The sequence below is a fragment of the Idiotropiscis lumnitzeri genome, chromosome 3 (assembly GCF_059441095.1).
Source record: "Idiotropiscis lumnitzeri isolate Australia: NSW breed Sydney's pygmy pipehorse chromosome 3, RoL_Ilum_1.0, whole genome shotgun sequence".
NCBI classification, from domain to species: domain Eukaryota; kingdom Metazoa; phylum Chordata; class Actinopteri; order Syngnathiformes; family Syngnathidae; genus Idiotropiscis; species Idiotropiscis lumnitzeri.
In genome coordinates this window covers 9,695,165-9,713,383 of record NC_142393.1, presented here as the reverse complement: position 1 = coordinate 9,713,383, position 18,219 = coordinate 9,695,165, and the positions used below count along the sequence as shown (strand labels likewise).

At 41.1% G+C, this 18,219-nt stretch overlaps 1 protein-coding gene across 8 annotated transcripts in view; it reads right to left on the bottom strand.

The window, feature by feature from the left end:
- Window positions 1-3,233: 3,233 nt before the first annotated feature.
- Window positions 3,234-18,219, bottom strand: part of hspg2 (heparan sulfate proteoglycan 2) — an 88,411-nt gene continuing 73,425 nt past the window's right edge. For 4 of the 8 annotated variants that reach the window (XM_088289438.1, XM_088289446.1, XM_088289443.1 and 1 more), the window contains 26 exons: window positions 17,258-17,518; window positions 16,019-16,181; window positions 15,460-15,557; window positions 15,105-15,371; window positions 14,882-14,994; window positions 13,617-13,764; window positions 13,422-13,538; window positions 13,265-13,282; window positions 12,111-12,195; window positions 11,878-12,022; window positions 11,701-11,803; window positions 11,511-11,620; window positions 11,336-11,444; window positions 11,161-11,259; window positions 9,765-9,986; window positions 9,361-9,605; window positions 9,096-9,267; window positions 8,803-8,925; window positions 8,359-8,415; window positions 7,485-7,560; window positions 7,336-7,414; window positions 7,018-7,065; window positions 6,269-6,339; window positions 6,106-6,189; window positions 5,686-5,789; window positions 3,234-4,767 (listed from right to left, as the gene is read on the bottom strand). In XM_088289438.1, the coding sequence (XP_088145564.1) occupies window positions 4,595-4,767; window positions 5,686-5,789; window positions 6,106-6,189; window positions 6,269-6,339; window positions 7,018-7,065; window positions 7,336-7,414; window positions 7,485-7,560; window positions 8,359-8,415; window positions 8,803-8,925; window positions 9,096-9,267; window positions 9,361-9,605; window positions 9,765-9,986; window positions 11,161-11,259; window positions 11,336-11,444; window positions 11,511-11,620; window positions 11,701-11,803; window positions 11,878-12,022; window positions 12,111-12,195; window positions 13,265-13,282; window positions 13,422-13,538; window positions 13,617-13,764; window positions 14,882-14,994; window positions 15,105-15,371; window positions 15,460-15,557; window positions 16,019-16,181; window positions 17,258-17,518 (3,290 nt within the window). In that variant the 3' untranslated portion in view covers window positions 3,234-4,594. The remainder of the gene's footprint in view (window positions 4,768-5,685; window positions 5,790-6,105; window positions 6,190-6,268; window positions 6,340-7,017; window positions 7,066-7,335; window positions 7,415-7,484; window positions 7,561-8,358; window positions 8,416-8,802; window positions 8,926-9,095; window positions 9,268-9,360; window positions 9,606-9,764; window positions 9,987-11,160; window positions 11,260-11,335; window positions 11,445-11,510; window positions 11,621-11,700; window positions 11,804-11,877; window positions 12,023-12,110; window positions 12,196-13,264; window positions 13,283-13,421; window positions 13,539-13,616; window positions 13,765-14,881; window positions 14,995-15,104; window positions 15,372-15,459; window positions 15,558-16,018; window positions 16,182-17,257; window positions 17,519-18,219) is intronic. The other 4 variants (XM_088289441.1, XM_088289440.1, XM_088289442.1 and 1 more) reach the window with 4 other exon arrangements.

Sequence of the window (18,219 nt, the reverse complement as noted above, 5' to 3'; positions counted from 1 at the left end):
GGCTGTGTACCAGCTGATTTTTGAGAAAGAAAAAAATAATAAATGAGGAATAAATTGACATTAAATATCATTTTTGGGGTTTACTCACAAGCGTCATCAGCCAAGAAGAAATTGAATGTAACCTTCATTATAGATCATCACGTCGTCTAGATTTCTCATCGAGCCAATAGACTTCCTCCTCTGGGAGTTTGTGGAGGGTGGGGGCTGCGGGTTTTGTTTTTTAAATGCACTTCCCACAAAGGTTGACTTTCACTTCAGGAATAAAAATAACATGTTGGAATTGGCAAACTTTCCGAGTCACTCACAAGTGATCAACCGTAATTATATGAGAGGGAAATCAACGTGTGAATAATTTATTTTTGTTCCCCCAACAAAAGGGCCGATTGTTAGTGATTAAACAGTTCTACGGAGCCAAAACAAATATTTTTTTCTTAACCAGTTTAATGGATTAAAAGTTTAAGTTATTCAACTTTTTTTTTTCAAATAAAAGCTTGCGTCCAAAATTACACTGACAAAATAAAAACTTTAACAATGAGAATGCAGCAGTTAAAAATGAGTAGAAACATTTAAAAATGTCCCATCCATTTTCTTACATACAACTTCATATACTGAAAGCTTTTGAAATTAAATATCATGTAATTTTCTTCACGAGATCAAAATTTGGACAAATGAATAAATGGAGGTACCTCTCAACCCCGCAGTCCATGACTCTTGAAAATGGATGTAAAACGAGTCGGATGAGCACAGGCAGCCGAATGCGCAACAACACATCCCCAGGGAGGGACGCGATCCAAAGAAATGCAAAACCTTGTCTCAACATGACAGGGACTAATGGATGAAGTGTGGTTGACCTTAAAGCAGGGGAAGTCTTAATTTCCTATTGCATTTAGATTAAAATTGATTTAAATGCTGATCCCGTTTGGAAATAGATCTCACAGTATAGCAGAGCACAAAGGTACGAGGCATCACCCTAAGATTGGCTGGCAACCAGTGCAGAGTGTACCTCGCCTAGTGCCCCCTCGTGAGGATAATCGGTTCAGATAATCAATGGATTTCAAAAATAAATAAATATATATATATATATATATTTTTTTTTTTAAATACTCAATTTAAGGCGTAGGGTATTAGACAGCTGAATTATTGTAGTAGTTTTAATTTTAATTTCAAGACCCTACAGTGAAGGGCCTACACTGTATAAAAAAATAAATTTTAAATAAACATGTATTTTTTGGGAGTATAGTAATTCTATTTGGAACAACTTTAAAATATAAATTATTGACAGGTGCAACAATGCTAGTTAGCACAACAAACCAAGCAAGTTTTTTGCTCCAAAACAATTTGCTAAGTTGTTTTTACTTCGGGTGACCATTACTTCTGAAAGCTTTTATTTCTGTTGAAAATGTGGGAAAGCCAATTTTCACATTACCAAAACTTAAAACATTTTGTTGTCAGCACCTATGGATTTTTTATCTTCATTCTTCTTATGCAAGTGCCTCTTGATCATCACATTGTTGGTGAAAATCTTTTCTCTTTCAGTGTAAGTCGAGTTATTATTCTTAATTGTACTTCACTTACGTATCATGTGGCACTGCAAGCGGCAGTCTGGCTTCTTCATTTGGGAGGTGAAACTGTGGTGGTTCAATGTTTGCCAAGGACTAACAATGCAAGACAATGAAGTGTGTAAAAAGAGGGAATTGAATTGGGTGTAACCTGAAACACAAGACCGAATCCCACTTCCTAATATGCTTGGAGATAATATTTCCACTTTCTCAGTCTCACTCGCACCTGACCTAAATGATTTGGAAGCGAGGATAGGATGTTGGCAGAATCTCTTTAGAAAAATACGTTAGCAATGTCCAGGTGACAAAATGAAGCCCACAATATTACAAATAGCACATGAATTTTGTTTTTATTTAAGAAAAACAAATGTTAGGGGCATGTCGCTTCAACACTGGGTCATCATGTTGTCCTGACTTAAGCAAAATACTGTCAGTAAAATTTTATCAATTGAGCCAATACATCAAGTGTAAAAACAACAACAACAAAAAAAAAAAACCCATCATGACTAAAAGTGCACCTTTCATCAAGAGGTCAACTCATGACCAATGCTGGGTTTAAAAATCAAACATCTCGCGTGGCAACGCTTCCATTTCGCAACAGTGTGCAGACTGAAAATCCAGTTTCCGAACTTCGCTTTAAAGCGGCCTAAACTGGACCACAGCCCGGAATCCATCCCCATATCACATTATTCACATTAAAAAAAAGACATGGGGGGGGGGGGACTATTTCGGTAGACAGGCGCTGGTGCTCTCCGTGTAAAAACGGGTCTAACTTAATTTTCATGCCAGCGCAAATCTAGTCTCGCGTGTTTGAGGCCGTATTACGCCTGATAATTTGGTGACAGAATGTAGTCTTGCGCTCGGCCTAAACACCCAAATGTCGTCATTTTTGTTGCGGGGCAATGGTAGAGTTCAGCGTGTTTGTGAATTTGGCCTCACTGGGCGGTTCTGGTTCTCCCCCTCGGCGCATCTGTTAATTTGGTTATAAAAAGTAGATTCGATTTTACACTAGCCAAAAGGAGGGACTATTTTGCAGCATAGGTGGTTTAATGTGATTCCGGTGTATTTAATCGAGGAGCAGGCGGACTGATTTGGCGCTGCGCGGCCGAGCGTGGTTGACCTCCTAGTATTTCATTCACAAATCCGACACCATCATGGGACAGTCCTTCCGAATTATTGTAGAATTCACTTCATTGGGCTACTCGGGCGTGCACGCGGAACTGTCCAGTCTTGGCTGGGAAAACTCTACGTTCCATCCCAAAATGGTGCACAAAGCTGCAAACCGCCACGTTTACACCCAATACCGACGCAAAAGTCGGGCAAAAATACCCCCCCCCGCCAAAAAAAAAAAAAAAAAAACACCCATGCGCCAGACTTGCGCCTTGAACGAAAATGTGACCCATGGTGTCAATTTGCTCCAATTTTAAAACCAAAGTTTGAAGTCTGATGTTAAGCAGAACTTTTCCGGGAGTAAATTAGGCGATGTGCTCAACCTTGAGGGAGACATACACGAATCACGTGATACCCAGAGGGAAAACCAATGGTCTAAAAATGCTGAGTGAAAGGAGGCAAATAATTGTAGAATAAATAAGAATGAAGCAGTACTAACTTACACGTTGGTGCTCATATTAACATCTCAAGCTTAAAAAAAAGGAAAAAATGTGTTGTTCTTAAAAAAAAAAAAAAATAAAAAGGTTGGTGGGAGCATTCTTGATCGGAGCCACACGGGTCACAGCAACTCCAAAGAACAGATTGACATTTGGTATTGAAGTGTCCGCCTGAAAATGACACATTTCACGAAAGCATCACAAAAAGAAACAGCTCAAGGCACCTCTGGGATAACAAGCACTCCCTGTTGAGCTACTCAATGGCCTTCAAAAGCTACACCCAAAAATATGATACTCCATTTTTGGAGATCTACTCAATCAAACAAGGCTGTGGGGTGAAAAACATACAAGAATTTCATTGTGAAATCAAACACACACTTGAGTAAATATAAATGGAAGCCATTGTCATTTTCAACTTTTTGGAGGAAAAAAAAAATTGGCAGGCAACAGTATGTTCATTCCTGTGAAAATCATTTAAAATGAGTCAAAATATCTTGTATTTGTTGCAAAAGCGAAACGGCGATGAAATGAATGGTGAAAAGGCACATGAACAGAATGTAGCAGGCTTCTGTTATGTTACGTCAAACCATCTTGAGATTAATTTTTTTACCTGATGGTCGCTATCACCAAATAATGTTGAATCCTCGATTAAATTTCTGAATCTTATTAACCTTAAAAAAAAACAACAATGTAAGCATGTCTACCGCCTACACTGTATTCTACTGTCGGACATTTAGCACCAAGTCTTCTTTTTTTCATGTTTAAAAAAAAAAGAGAACTAAAAAAAACCCCACTGAAAATATAAATGCTCCACAGCTATTGTCCAAACTTGTGATCATTTTGAGTTGTTGCTGATGACCTGAAACTGCATGCGGCTGTATGTGCTCCGTCCCCATAGCGAACAAACGTACTCATGCCAAACACAAATGACAAAAGAAAATTTTAGAGATCAAGTCAACGGTGAAAACCTCCGGATAAGCAAGTGTTAGATGCCAGAACCATTTCTAGGAAGTACAGTTATGGTTAGTTTGCAAACCCCCCCCCCCACAAATATAATATATATTCATATGCATATAAATAAAAATTCAGTGCTGTAAAAACCTCTTCAACTCCATAGGATCTGATTTCTCATGGCTAAAACTACTGCTCAAAGTATGTAAACTGCATGTTATCCTTCTTCCAGAAAAAAAAAAAAACTGAGGAAGAGAAGAAATTTTTTTGTGTTTTGTTTTGGTTTGCACACAAAGATCTTGCCGTAACGTCTGATTTTTGGTAGCAGCTAAGCACCAAGTTTGTGTAAGGTTCTACGTGTGTCAGTCTCTCTGTGCGAGTGTGTAGATAAAAATCACTCCACAGTCTGCGTGTGTGTCGGTGTACTGTATGTGTGTATTTGGGAGTTTGTCTTTGCACGTGTGTGGTGTGTATGGTCTATGACGTGCACGGCTGCACGTTGACACTGTGAGCTGCGTGGGCTTGCAGGTCGATGGTCCGGGCCTGCTGATCTTCTGGCCGGGCGTTCATCACGGACAGGTTCCTCACGCACCCGGTCATTCCAGAGGAAAACTTCCCTCCTGTCATGGCTGTCATTTCTGGAGCTCCGCCTATCACACAACCAAGTTTGGAATGTGTAACGCCACTTATAATAGTGATGGGAAAATGAAGCTTCATGAAACACTTGTGATATTCTTTTACGCCTCTAGATGGTGCTCTTGGTTAAAAGATAAAGGCTAGTGCAGTGGGAATTTATTACATTTCCAGTGCATCGTTAAACCAACAGCGTCCTCATATTAAAAAGTATCACAAGTGCTTCATGAAGCTTCATTTTTCCATCACTAATTCCGCATTTGCAGTCTCACTATTTTTCATATTATTTTTTTTTGTGTCCAGTTATAATTATTTTTTTGTCTATTTTGGATTGTAACCAATAAGTGGCGGCACAGTATTGTGTATAAAATTTAATTTGAAAGAAGTCGAGAAAACAGGACGTGTCATCCTCATTTTTGCAAAAGAGATGATTTACATATCCACCTTATTTTTGAGGGCACTCATGTCTAAAAAAAAATTATGGGCGCAATTTTGTGTAAGACTCTGGAAGAAGCAGAGACCTATTTGTTACAGCGACTTCCGTTTCACGGATCGGTTTATTTGAACATTTTTTTGTTTCATTTTTTAAGATGACTTATTATCTAAAACAGTCTTGCACATCTTGTAAGCCTGTTGGCCGTTGTGCGAATAATCAGTAGAAGTTCAGTGTGTGGCTTTAAGAGTTATGCTCTGAACATGCACCCTGGACGAGGATGATGCGTACGAAGGACACAACACTCTATGAAGTTAAATGTTTTTGAATCATTTTAAATTGTGTTTAAAAATCTTGAAAAAAAAGTGCCATAAATGCTTAAATGAACATTGCAATAGCACATTTTTATGTTGAGGATTTCACTTCTCACGAGGAGGAACATAACTCCTATGATGGAGGCGGGTTTACGATTAATGCGCGGGTCATTCTGAAGTTCACTCACCGAGGTAAAGGGGGCCTTTTGTATTGACCATGATGCTTTTTCCCTTTGACTGTCCGTGTAGCGCAGCGCCGCCATCGATTTGGATGAAGCCATCTTTTCCACTCCTGCAGGAGAAGCAAACCGACACAACTTATATTTTTGTCTCGTTTTCGTAACTGCACTACAACACCGGAACAGAATTTGGAGGCCAACAATTTTTATGAATAAGGCCGTACCAAGATGGCGGCCGGAGGGCGGGGGGCGGGACTGACCAAATTCAGTTAGAATTTGCAACAGAATTTGCTCTATACTGTTCAGTCATGAGAAATTCTAGTTTGACTTTGACAGTTTCCAGTGGATTAAACATTTTACATAACATTTTCAAAACACACTGAAGTTCCTAATTATGTGCATACCGACGCCGAAAGAATAGCAATCTACCTGACTGCTTTGACTTTATGCCATTTCCCGTCATTGATGGACTGTCGCGACGTGATCTCTGCCTCTCCACTGCCCAACTGGTAACTGGAGATAATAAATCCTCAGAAAGACTTCCAGCCAAAGCAACATGGTGAAGTATATTCACAGAACAGTAAGGACAAACCTGAAAATGAGGTATCCATTACGAATTCCCAGCGTGATAAAGTCCTTGCCTCTTCCGTGTTCCCCATGTTCCTAGAGGTCACATTATTTACTTCAGCGTTTTAAGAGGAAAAAAAAGGAAAAAGCTATGAACCGGCAAATGTTAACCAACTGCTTCCAATTGAGTGTTTTCATCACAGCATATCGCAGTGCTTCTCAATTATTTTATGTTACGCCCCCCTCCTTGAGCGAAAGAAGAAAACAATGTGCGCCCCCCACCACCCACTCTCCGCCGCAACTATAAATAATAGCATTTTCGTTGCAAAACAAGTCTACTCGTAAATACTTGCGGCGCACAAAAGGCCATGAGAGCGCTACTGCCAACTACTGGAGTGGAGGTGGAGTTGCACTTTATTGTAGTATGGAGGGAAAAAAAAGTATGTTCCCCAGGGTCACACGCGCCCCCCTCAGCATTACTCCACCCCCTCCCCAAGGCTGGCCCACCCCATTATTTGAGAAGCACTGGCATACAAAGAATTTATATATTTATCTGAATTATTGTTGTATTGCACTGGAGAGGGGAGCTCTCTAATCTCGTTGCACACTTGAGTACAATAACACTATAGGGATTTCTGATTTCTGATCTGATTTCTGATATGCAAAAATATCTGAAACTTCTAAATCACGTGGTGAATGTGTACACATATTAGTATGGAAACAGCCAATGTGTCGACTCATGCCAGATGAGAGTGTCTCGAATGGAGTGAATACCTTTTTACTAGCATGCATCTTTCGCAAATTGAGTGTGCCATTGGTTTCCTGAAGGAAATGGAGGGGAGGTTAGAAAAGCAACATGCATGTACAGTATACAGACAGCATGCCCACAGATGGCCCGGTCAAGAACGAGAATGAGCCTGTGCACGTGTTTGGCAACCGGTGAGGTGAAGGCAAACAGCAGCGTGCTATTATGATGGACATTAAAGTGACAATAATGACATTAAATGTGACATGCGATTCAGCCTCTTCGGAGCTAGTTCTTTACAAATGATGTCATGATGGAAATGGTCGAAAAGGAAGATGAGGACTTACGACTCCCTGCCACAGGATCAGCCCATCGGAGGAGAGAGTATTGATCTCCAATTCAATCGTCTCGGGCGACTCATGTGCACTATAGCATATAAATATGTAATGATAAATATTTTCATCCGTACAACAAACAAGATACACAAACTTATTACCGTCTTTGCAAAATGGATTTAGGAAGTGCGATGTATCCATCATTCTGAAAGTGAGCAGCGTATTGATAGGGGGAATCTATAAGCGATAGGAACAAAAAACAAACAGAATACAAATGAATACAGCATGACAGCCAAGCCTCTCATCTGCATTGTTATGGCGCCCTCCAGTGGCAAAGATTTTTAGACCTGCTGAGAGGGATGTTTAGACAGTGAAGATATTGACAAGGATCACACTTGATTTAGTGGTAGAGAAGTTTCCTAACATTTACAACGATAAATTGCAAATAAATAAAATACATTTCAGGAAGATTGTGTCATTAGTTCCCTTTAAAATGTACTCAAGCTGACTAACACTATCAACGGAGTTGGTATCTGCAGGACAAGAATCTGCAGTCCATTTAGAGAAAGTTGCATGATCAAATCACATTCTTTACACTTTCCATCGACCATCACCAACAATGATGACTCCATGCAGAAAATAAAACATCCAGCACAGAATACAAGTCATTCAAACAACAATCGGTGCTTTAAAGTTGTTAAAAGAAGTACATACATGGAGGACATTCAACATTTGGATTTGAACAGTTTTTTTAGTTGTCGTCAACAAGCAGAACAATGATGTGAGTGATCATCTTATATGAGATGACATGACCAAAAGAAGAATTAAGTAATTCCATTTTGCAAACTTGAACAACCGCATTTCATTTTAGCGCCTAGTACCGATTCCCTCCCTTCCCAGATTTCCAAAGTGAGTCCCAGGTGGAGTGCAGGCACATGTTTGGTATGTGTCAGGAGGTTATGGGGCCCCTCGACTTCAGACGGGTCCCTGTTAGTCACGGTCAGATCAGTTAGACTCAATATTCACATACTGTACCATTAGCCTCGCTAGCCTCTGAATTCCACGCGGCCTCAGGGAAGCTGGAGACGCGGCCTGTGAGCGCAGGATATACATATATATATATTCACGCAAGTATATATATCCATGATATGGTCGTGGGTAAGAAACAGTTAATCACTGATAGGTAGTGATGTACAAATGAAGCTTCATGAAGCACTTGTGATCATTTTTAACTCCTCTAGATGGCACTATTGGTTTAAAGATTTTGCCTTTATCGTTAAACCGAGCGCAAAATCTCGAGGAGTAGAAAATATCACTTGGGCTTCATGAAGCTTCATTTTCCCATCCCATTTGTGCAATACCAAGGAGAGCCACCGGGGCTCCATACTGGTGAATTTGAATCATTAGATCCTTTTTTTTTTTTTTTTCAACGAAAGTTCTTAACCTCACAGCGAGTGTCCCAAACCATTCAACACTTACGTTCTTCACAATTGAGGCCTGTGAATCCAGAGCGGCACACACAGCGTCCGTTGACACAGCTGCCGCCATTTTGGCACTGATAGTCACTCTGGCACACATCTTTCATGATCTCGCAACGCTCACCTGCACGGTCGACACACAATTACCGGTAAAAGGACAAGTATTAGGAAAAGCGTCAGTGGATGGCGCGCAAAAGGCATGTATCAAGATAGACATATGAGAATTTATTTCCAGTATGTCAATGATTTTGAAGACAGATGAATTAATAGCATTGTCGCATTGTTAGCACAAACCTTCAAATCCATCCGTGCAGAGGCACTGGTACTCATATTCTGCATTGGGCATGCAGTGGCCTCCATTCAAGCAGGGTCGCCGGTCACATGGGCTTGTATCCACACACTTGCGGATCGCTCTACTCTCTGTAAAGCTGTAGGATAGATCCAGCTTCTTGTTGTTGATGAAGATCTAAGCAGGAAATATGGAAAAAAAAATGAAGTTACAAAATCCATAAAAATGATATATTGCAGCAGCTTTCTTTGATTTGGCGAGAGAGCCGACCTCTCCAACGCAGCCCTCAAACATATGGCTGATATTTGCAGGCTTTGGCAGGATCTCCATGTTGGGGACACCTCCCAGGAACATTGAGGTGTGGATATTGAGGCCCTGGGCTTTCCCAGGAGAAGTCCTCTTTTCCACTGGGCCGTGGTCAACTCTGAGGTGACCATCCCGTTTGTTGCGCTCAGCCACAACTCTGTGCCATTGGCCCAAAGAAACTGGTTTTGGACTGCGAAGGACGGCCTGGCCTGAAAATTAAGAGGGACACAAAAGTTGGGTAATGACGGAGGAGACGTTGCCACGATCAAGCATGTTCACTACTTGCACAATTCTATCGACGTTCAACAAAAATCACCAACACAAGAGAGCCTGGACATGAATAGTTTGAAAAGCACAGTCCACATTACCTGTGCCCAGTTCATATTTGAACTCTACATGCCCATCCGCCATTGAGATAGCCACAAAGTCCTCCACTTTCATTTTCTTCCCTCCGCAGAAGAACATCAGACCATCTCTGTCAATGGGTTTGAATTCCAGTTCGACTCGCAGGTCATCATGGACATTGGTCAGCGGAGGGTAGGAGATGTACGACTCTTCTCCGTCGAACAACGGAGTGGTTACCAATTCGCCTTGGGAAGATGACGGAGAAGGATAAAGCATCAAACTTTATGTCTATCTGAAAACGTGCAAAATTCCTCAGATGCTACCATTGGACATTTCTAGCCTAATTCAAATCGAATGAAAGCTGAAAGTCGCGAATTTACGGCCAAAAGATTACAGACGAAGCGGAACCATTCAAATAAAAAATTACAAGTATTTAAATACAGATTAGCGTGATTTTCTAGCTTTTTTTCCAGTGAATCCCACTCTGTCATATGGTGTTCCACAGGTTCAATATCGGGCCCACTTCTGTTTTCGTTGTATTTGCTGCCTCTGGGTTACATCTTACGAAAGCACGGTATTTCCTTTCGCTGCTCTGCGGATGAGATTCAGATATATGTCCCGCTAAGCAAAAACAACACTTTCACCTGAAGGCCATTGCTGTCCTGTCTGGAGGAAATCAAAGCTTGGATGGCAGTAAACTTTTTCAACATCATTGAAAAGTAAGTTATGGTGTCAGTCTCACACTGTTGACGTGAGCCAGCTGGCAGTCTTATTTAAAGCCAACATTTTCAAATTTGGGTTTTAATTGGGCTGGTGAATTGGTGCTGTTGTTAAAGCTGCATTTTAATTTTATTTATTTATTTTTTTAATCGAAGGCATATGGCAAACAGCAATCTACGTTGTTGTTATATCTCGCCTGGATTACTATGTTCATCTAAAATGTTCATTTTGGAATCAGCCAGTCCTCCCTCAGGTGACTCCAGTTGCTCCAAAATACTGCTGCTCGTCTCTTAAATGGAATATGGAACTCAAATTCTGGCCTACCTTCACTGACTTTTGGTGCTTTTTAGAGTTCATTTAAAAATGTACCTGCCCGGTGCCTCAGAGGGGATTCAACTTTTTCCGTTGCTGGGCCCTCTCATTGGAAAGACCTTCTGCTAAACGTCAGGCAAGCCATCTCTCTGTCCATCTTTAAAACTCGTCTTAAAACACATTTTTATTCTTTGGCTTTCGACTCAGCATGAAACATGGCATTGTTTTATTATGTTTACTGTTTTTATGGTATTCATTTATTGTTTAACGGTCTTTGTTTTTATATGTCTGAGTTTTACTTTATGTACAGGACCTTGAATACAGCTGTGGTTGTTTTTAAAGTGCTCTATAAATAAAGTCCATCTGAGTTGAGTCTTCCTGTCTTACCATCCATGCACTTGTTTCCAAACTTGCCCAGGTGGCAACGACAATCATAGCCCAAACCACTTTGGCGATTAATGCAAGTAGCATCTGGTCCACAGGCCTCTGCGAGACACAAGCCCCAAAAGGTCACAGACATCGCATACTCGATTGCATCGGTTGCTTGCTCGTTAGTCGATACCTGAATGGCAGTGAAGAGATGAGTGGTGCTGGCAGTTGCTGCCAGTGAATCCTCTGGGACAGCTGCATGTATATAAGCTGGTGTCCGAATCCTCGCACCTGCCTCCATTCTGAAGAAACGAAAACATTTGTAGGAGACGGCGTGAAAACATTCTGAAAGCAAGGTGGAATCTGACCTGGCATGGGCGATCTTTGCAGGTTGGACAGTTTGTAACACCAGTGGAGCTGCGGTCCATATCCTTGAAGATAACCTCCTCACCTTGAATGACCAGCTGGCGAATGCAACCTGCACACGTCCAAGCAAAGATACGTGAAAAACATGCACCCGTACCAAATTTTTGCCAGGGCCTGAGTTTCAATTCCTACCAACGAAACCCGTCTTGATGCTGGCAGTTTTGGCCAGAAGAGTGTAGTTGGGGTAACCACCGACATACAGCTCCTCATTCAAATCCAAGCCCTTGAACTTGCCCTGAGGAGACGAAAAGAGCAGCTATGAAACACAAAGTACACATTTTACTTTAGCAGAGGTATCAACAGGGGTACCTGTGAGCTGCCGTTAACCGGCTCGCCTCCGTCCACCGTAATGTAGCCCAGGGTAAGGTTGCGATACAGCTCGACGGTGTGAAATTCTCCCAGTTTGACAGGGTTGGGGTCACGAATGGTGGCCATGCCCGAACCCACGTCAAACCTATGATGACATAAAGGATGTTAGTGCTTCTGGCACCTCCTCAAAATAGGCGAGGAATCGTGACATTAAATCAATTTGAAGAACTGACCTGAACTCTAAACGGCCACCGACAAGGCCAAGAGAAATAAAGTCAGCTCCTGTAGACCTCCTCTGACCGTTATAAATGATCATACCTGGGTATGTAAAAGAAAAAGAAAACGCAAAAGAAATTAAATAAGCTGGATAAATATTATCATTCAATTAAAATAGTTGAAAAAGAAAGAACACGGGAAGGTGTGAAGGGCAACCAGTCAACATTTCTGGGTACATAATTGCCATTTTTTTCTTTTGTTATTCATTGGACACAAATTTGACCTGAAATGTTACGTTTTTTTTTATATAATTAACTACTATATAACCGTTCATAAAGACACTAATATATATATATATATATATATGTTTAGTTTCCCATTAAAAACAACTTTTGATTTTGACTAACTGTTATATATGAGTTTAAACATTTAATGACCATTTCAAAATTTTTTTGTTTAATTTTTAATAATGAGGTGAAGTGGGTTTCTCTTCTTAACATTATGAGAAATGATATTACAAAAGTGTTTTTGTGAGCCCTCATCTCTTCAAGGCTTATTATTGTTCACACTAACATTGTGTCTACGCTAAACTAACGAACGAAGGATCGCTTGACGAAGTAACAATTTCAGCTGTTGAGTGAGTTGGTAATGCATGAATTAATGACAGTTGACTGTACCCTTGTTGCAAAGAGTTCATTCGTACACTCGTTTGTGCGCTTTGAAAGCTGGATGGTAAAAGCAGCATGCTATGGTGGGGAAAGAGGCAGGCTGAGCAAAAAAGACCAAACCGGGCCCATTCCTAATCAGCCATTCGCTTTCACGTTATGAGTGTGCCGTGCATCTCCACATGCTTCCGTGAGAAACAGTCGCTAAAAATGTCGGCTTGGAGCATTACTGATGCTTTGCATACAGATTCAGATACGTGTCGCATACATTTCTGTATTTTCAAATGAATATCAGTTTCTTGTTTATTCCCTGATAATTCACAACTAGTGAGACTACAACACGCCTGAGTTGGATGATTGCGGCTTAGAGGCATCACAAGAGGCAAACACCATGCAGCATATTTGCATCGTGCTCAAAGCAACAAAACCAGCTCCGAGCTAGTTGCAAGACGTGAAAGATGGAACATTGGCCTTCAGTTCCTGCACATTCAAACACTGAGACTCACCAGCGTACAATATCAGACCTTCCCAATGCATTGGCGAGGGGAGGTGGTCAAGGAGGAGAGAGGGACCAAAATGTTATGACATTATTCATGAGGTTACACGCGAGATAACAACGTAAAGGCTACAATATTCTTGTGTGACACAACACAGTGCACTCACCATCAACATTATCGGGCCTAAAGTTGATTTTGATGCTAAAAGCGTTGTAGGCGTTTTTGATGGTGGGCAGGGTGAGATAGGACAGCGGCTCCTGGGCAAAGTATGGCATCACTCTTTCTGGAACAGGATATCGTCTCACAGTTAGGCATATTTTCCATCACATGACTCAGTAACGCGTAGACGTCGCAGACGAACCATGGACGTCCAGTCGAGTGAAGGCTTCGACTTTGCCCTGTTTGTTGGATGCGGTGCACACGTATGTCCCTGAATCGCTATGCGTGACCCGAGGAACCGTCAGCACGTTTACTTCCTGGAAGCACTTCGGGGGTAGTTCACCTTCAAGCTAAACATGGAAGGCATAGCGGTCACAAGAGAGCAAAAGAGTAAAAGAAAAGCACTTACTTCTCAGCCACAGTGATCTCTTACGCACATGTTGTGCATCCAGAAAAATAAATGGTTAATGAATTATAAAATATAGGAGGACACTTTATTCCCAATAACATGATACTCACTAAAGGCACTGATTAAATAACTGTACATTATGGACCACGTAAGAAAGGGAAACTCTGGTATTTACAGCTTAAACCTAGTGTGGTATTGTGGGAGTCTTCAGCGTTAAAGTCCCGACTGAAGGAGAGACATCATGTACGTATGTTTTCAGCCCTTTGCCAATTCAGGTATCCAGCTCAAAACAACAACACACTCTGTGCTGTTGACAGCCTGTTATTTAGCTTCAATAATATGTTTTAAAACTCGTGGATCGCAGTACAGTATGCATACAAGCCCACACAGACTAAATTGGTTGCCCGCCAATCCTGGGGCACACACAGACAAACAAACATTCACACTCACGATCATGCCTAGGGACAATTTAGAGTGGTCATGTTTTTGGAATGTGGAAGGAAACTGGAGTAACCGTAGAAAACACACGCTGGCACGGGGAGAATATGCAAACTCCACAAAGGGAGGCTGGGGCCAGATTTGAACCAACAACCTCTGCACTGTGAGGTGGTAGTGCAAACTGGTCGAATTTTAATTTAAATTTTTCTTTCAATTATAATAAATAATAATAAAAATATTAATAAATAAAATAAAATAAAATAAAATAAAATAAAATAAAATAAAATAAAATAAAATGTACTATTTAATGTTATTGTTAAAAATGAACTTCCCAAAAAGTGGAAAAACCGTGTGTCATTTTGAATACTAGTGTAGCTCATAGTGCCGGAGACAAATTCCTTGTGTGTTTTACATACTTAACCAATAAAGGTGATTCTGATTCTGATTATGTTAGGCAGGGTTGTCGGTATCTGCAGCTAATCTGTCACTTCTGGCTAACATCCCCAAGACGGAAAGAAAAAAAAAAAACGTAAATGAAAAAAGGAAGCAAAAACACTGATTCCACCTTTGACCCCAAAAACTTAAAGCGAAAGAGTAAAAAAAAACAACATTTTGGTTACCTTGGACCATTTGATCTCAGGGACAGGATATCCTGATGCCACGCATGGCAGGACAGCATCAGACCCAACAGCCACCTCTTTCGTTTCAGGGAGTGAAGAAATTTGAGGAAGTGCTACAAAACAAACAAACACACAATTAAACAATGAAGGACCATGGGCAGTAACTCTGCAGGAATCGAGTACATTGCCACGGAAATGCCACCAATTACGTTCATGTACTCACACTGGACATTGAGGACCACCTGGGACTGCACCGAGCCTACATCATTGGTGGCTGTGCAGCGATACTCTCCTGCGTCTGCCTCCGTCACCCGCTCAATCTTCAGCATGCCACCCATCACCACGATGTGAGTTGGCAGAGGTCCGCCCACTTTGCTCCACCTGACGGTGGGCTGGGGGTCACCAACGGCCTGGCATTCAAACTCCACCGAGTTCCCGATCATGACCGTCTGCACTGAAGTGCGTACATTGATCATCACCTTGGGCAGTGCTGTGGAAAAAAAGAAGACAGAATTTTTTTTTTTTTTTTATGAAGAGCGTATAGTCTGTAGATTGACTTTATACAAAATTAAGCATACCTTGGACGGTGAGCCTGGCTGCGTCCTGAGCCTGACCGTATATGCTGCTCGCTCTGCAGATGTAAACACCTTCATTGCTCTGCTCAATATTTTCAATCCTGAAGAGGAGCATAAAGCAAAGCTAGGGCTCATTTTTCGTCTTCAACATCAATATTTACCAAACTAAATGAGTGCACTTAATGCCCATTTAATGGTAGGTTTAGTGATTTGTTATTAACAGAAATTATAAGACTAAACTCCGGTAAGCAGTCATATCATGGAAAGAAATATACAGTACTGAATTTTAAGAAGCTTCTATAAACAACTGCAAAAAAATATGCACACACATTCAATAATTCAGACAGTTTGAAAGCATTTGGGAACAAATGATCTTGAAGTGGGAGCGTATAAACGGCCAAATATGTCTCTAAAGTAGGTGCGCACGGGTTACAAAGGTCTACAAGCGTCTGCAGCATAGCCAACAAGACGTCAAGGTTTACTCACGACATCTCTACAACTGTCATCAAATCATCACAGTGTCGATTTAAGAGACATCGATTATCTGTTGGCTATGTGTCACCTGAGCACTCCGTCCTTCACGTGGTGGTTAGGTGGAAGGCCTCCTCCTTCTTTCAGCCACTCAATTTTAGTTTCTACCCCACCAGCTGCTGCACACGTGAACTCCACAGCGCTGCCCTGAGCCTTCACCTCCACTTGTGGTGACACACGCACTGCCAATGGCGCTACAAATGGGAAAACCAAGGAGTAGTGATATCCTGTTAACAGCGTTCAGACAGTTTACCGGTTTTTTTTAGATGAAATGTTCCGTTTTAAATGATTTTAAGACAAAAGTATTGGAACAATGAGGCCAAATCTTTTTATTTGCATGGATTTACATCTGGAGCTGACACACAAGCGCCATTTGTGTTGAGTCAACTCAATTGGAGCAAAAGTGTAACGTGTGACTGACAGGTATGTTTTTTTGGCCGGGAGTGTCCTAAAACATTGATTAGTTAAAAGAATAAATATCTTTTTTTTTTTTTTACTACTACGTTTTTACACACTTACAGGAGAATGAAGAGAGTAACCGGACAAAATACCCAACTGAAACAGCCTGATGTGAAATTACAAAAGAACAGAGCTGGGCACTTGACCCTTTTTTGCCGGTCAGTCCCCCGCCCTGCGGCTGCTTTCTCGGTACTAGTGATAGACTGATTATCGGCCGGGCCGATTATTATATTTGGCATTTTGCCAATTAAGGGCATCGGCCTTTTTTGGCTGAAAAATTAAAAGCTGGTTTATTTTGGCTTGCTGCAGCGCACTTCTCTCTCTCACTTTGTTGTGCTCGTGGCCCTGCCTGCAGAAGCAGATTGGCCCACCCACAGATTGGTTACTTGTGCAGCCAATCAGCAGTAAGCTGCCCGATTGCTTTTTACGTCAAGTCACACGCACTACGGGGGAGGTCCCGCGAGCAGAGGAAGGTATAGCGGCAGACTTTGTCGAAATTTTAATAAATGTCTGTCTACTACATCAAAATTGTCTATTTTCAAAGATCTAAAAAAAAGTGCCTAGTTAATCACTAGGAGTTTAAAAAAATATGTACTTAAAGGCATTTAAACTAAGTCAAGTTTTGGAGTTTTTATTTTTGAAAACGTTGACACCACTTTATCGCTTTCTTCAACAAATGAATATCGGCTTCAAATATCGGTTATCGGTTAATTTTTGATCATTTTGTTTCAGTCTCCCCTAAAAAAACAAAGAACAGGCCTCACTGTTCAAATACCTTTAGGGGAGAGAGTAGACGTTAGCGCTAACTTACATCTGACTGTAACTTTAGCCACCACTTCACTGTGGCCAACTCTGTTGCTAGCTACACACTTGTAGCTCCCAGCATCCTCTGCGGTAGCCAGATTGATTTGGAGATCGCCGTCGCTGACCTGGGCCCTGGAGGGCAACGCACCATCCAGCTTGGTCCAAATGTAGGTCAGTGGAGGAGTGCCATGAGCCAAGCACTGCAACCTGATCACCTCCCCGACACGCACGGCCACATCATCAGGCACAGAAGTAGCATACGGAGGGGCTGAGGAAAAAGTTGACCAGGTTTATGAAAAACTAGCAAGACATTACACGTTAGGTGCCATGACTATTATTTATTATTCCATTTCTTGTTCTAGTTTTCTTTAGGCGGTTGGCAAATAATTTGGGCATAATACCTTCTTTAGCATGTGGCGTGCACATGCTAATATGTGACGCAACGCTAGTTTAGCATGTAGCTCCTTGCTATTTCCAGCACCAAAAGGCGCAATAACCAACCAGGGTTCTACCTTTGGCCACAATATGACTCAGGATTCTAGTTATGGTAAGCCATTTTAAATTAAAAATACAAATATTCACAGTTCTAGCGCTTTTGTTTTTGGTCTCGGTTTTGTAAAATAAATTTACCCTAAAAAAAGTGCAACTTATACTCAGAAGCAACTAATAGATGTTTTATCTTCTTCGTGATCCTTTTTTATATGCCTGATTAATTTATAGTCAAAATATAGATAATATGTACTGTAATGCAAAAAAAAAAAAACAACAACTTAACAAATAAAATTTGCATGGATACTTACTACAGTATGACAACATGAGCGACTGTTTGCTTGGCAATAGCGATCTCAGCATTTGGAAAAAATTCAGATGAAGTATAAATAAATGATATAAGAAGACATTTTCTGGTTATAGCTTTTAAATGTAACTCGTTGGGTGACAAAAATGATTTGAATCAGTATGAGAAACGGT